We start from the raw sequence: 985 nt of genomic DNA on the forward strand, positions 1-985 counted from the left end.
TATATATATATATATATATATATATATATATTCAAAGATCGTTTCATTTCGTCTCTATATTAGGATTATATATTAATACCAACCTTTTTTTATAAAAAAAAAAATCACGCAGATCCTGAAAAGCAACCCTTTTTGAACTGGGAGACGCGGTACAAAATGATAGTAGGGATTGCTCGAGGGCTTCTTTATCTTCACGAAGATTCTCGTTTCAGAATAGTCCATCGCGATCTCAACACAGAGGTTTACCACAGAGGTTTACCAGTAAAATAGCAGGAACCTAGTAAGTAGTTGACAAAACTTTTCATATATATAATCTCCTTGATTAATGATTCAAGTTAAACCTATTTTATATGCATTTTGTTTGAAAATGCAGTGGATATATGGCTCCTGAATATGCCATGAACGGCCAATTTTCAGTGAAAACTGATGTCTTCAGCTTCGGAGTATTACTCCTAGAGATCATTACCGGCAAAAGGAACAACTGGAATTGGTCGCCAGATGAAGAAGATCCACTCTATCTTCTTAGTTATGTAAGTGAATATATATCTATACATACATATATACACTAACAATTTTACATATTTTGTCTCTCTATCTAGGATCTTAGACTCGTAAACAAAGACTTAGAATCTGGGTTGTGGTTTAATCTATGTACAATATATATATATATGTATAGGCGTGGAGAAGTTGGAGGGAAGGGACAGTACTAGACATAGTTGACGAGACGTTGACCTCTGGACCAAGAAACGAAATCTTGAGATGCATGCACGTGGGGATGTTATGCGTACAAGAGAACCCGACAAGTAGACCGACAATGGCTTCGACGGTCGTAATGCTCAACAGTTTCTCTGCCACTCTCCCGATTCCTTCGCAACCCGCCTTCCACGTGTCTTCGTCAACGACCGAAGAATCAAATGGATCCATGAGTCAAGTCTTACCAATTTCCTCGAATTCTGCTTCGGTTACCGAGTTGGACCCTCGTTAA

At 37.9% G+C, this 985-nt stretch overlaps 1 protein-coding gene across 1 annotated transcript in view; it reads left to right on the forward strand.

Moving 5' to 3' along the window:
- The window catches only part of LOC104817093 (cysteine-rich receptor-like protein kinase 41), a 3,327-nt gene extending 2,342 nt beyond the window's left edge, over positions 1–985 (forward strand). Inside the window, 4 exon segments of the mRNA XM_010546170.1 lie at positions 113–236; positions 239–280; positions 374–530; positions 677–985. Coding sequence (XP_010544472.1) covers positions 113–236; positions 239–280; positions 374–530; positions 677–985 — 632 coding nt within the window.

The sequence above is a fragment of the Tarenaya hassleriana genome, unplaced genomic scaffold (genome assembly GCF_000463585.1).
Source record: "Tarenaya hassleriana unplaced genomic scaffold, ASM46358v1 Cleome26, whole genome shotgun sequence".
Classification (NCBI taxonomy): Eukaryota; Viridiplantae; Streptophyta; class Magnoliopsida; order Brassicales; family Cleomaceae; genus Tarenaya; species Tarenaya hassleriana.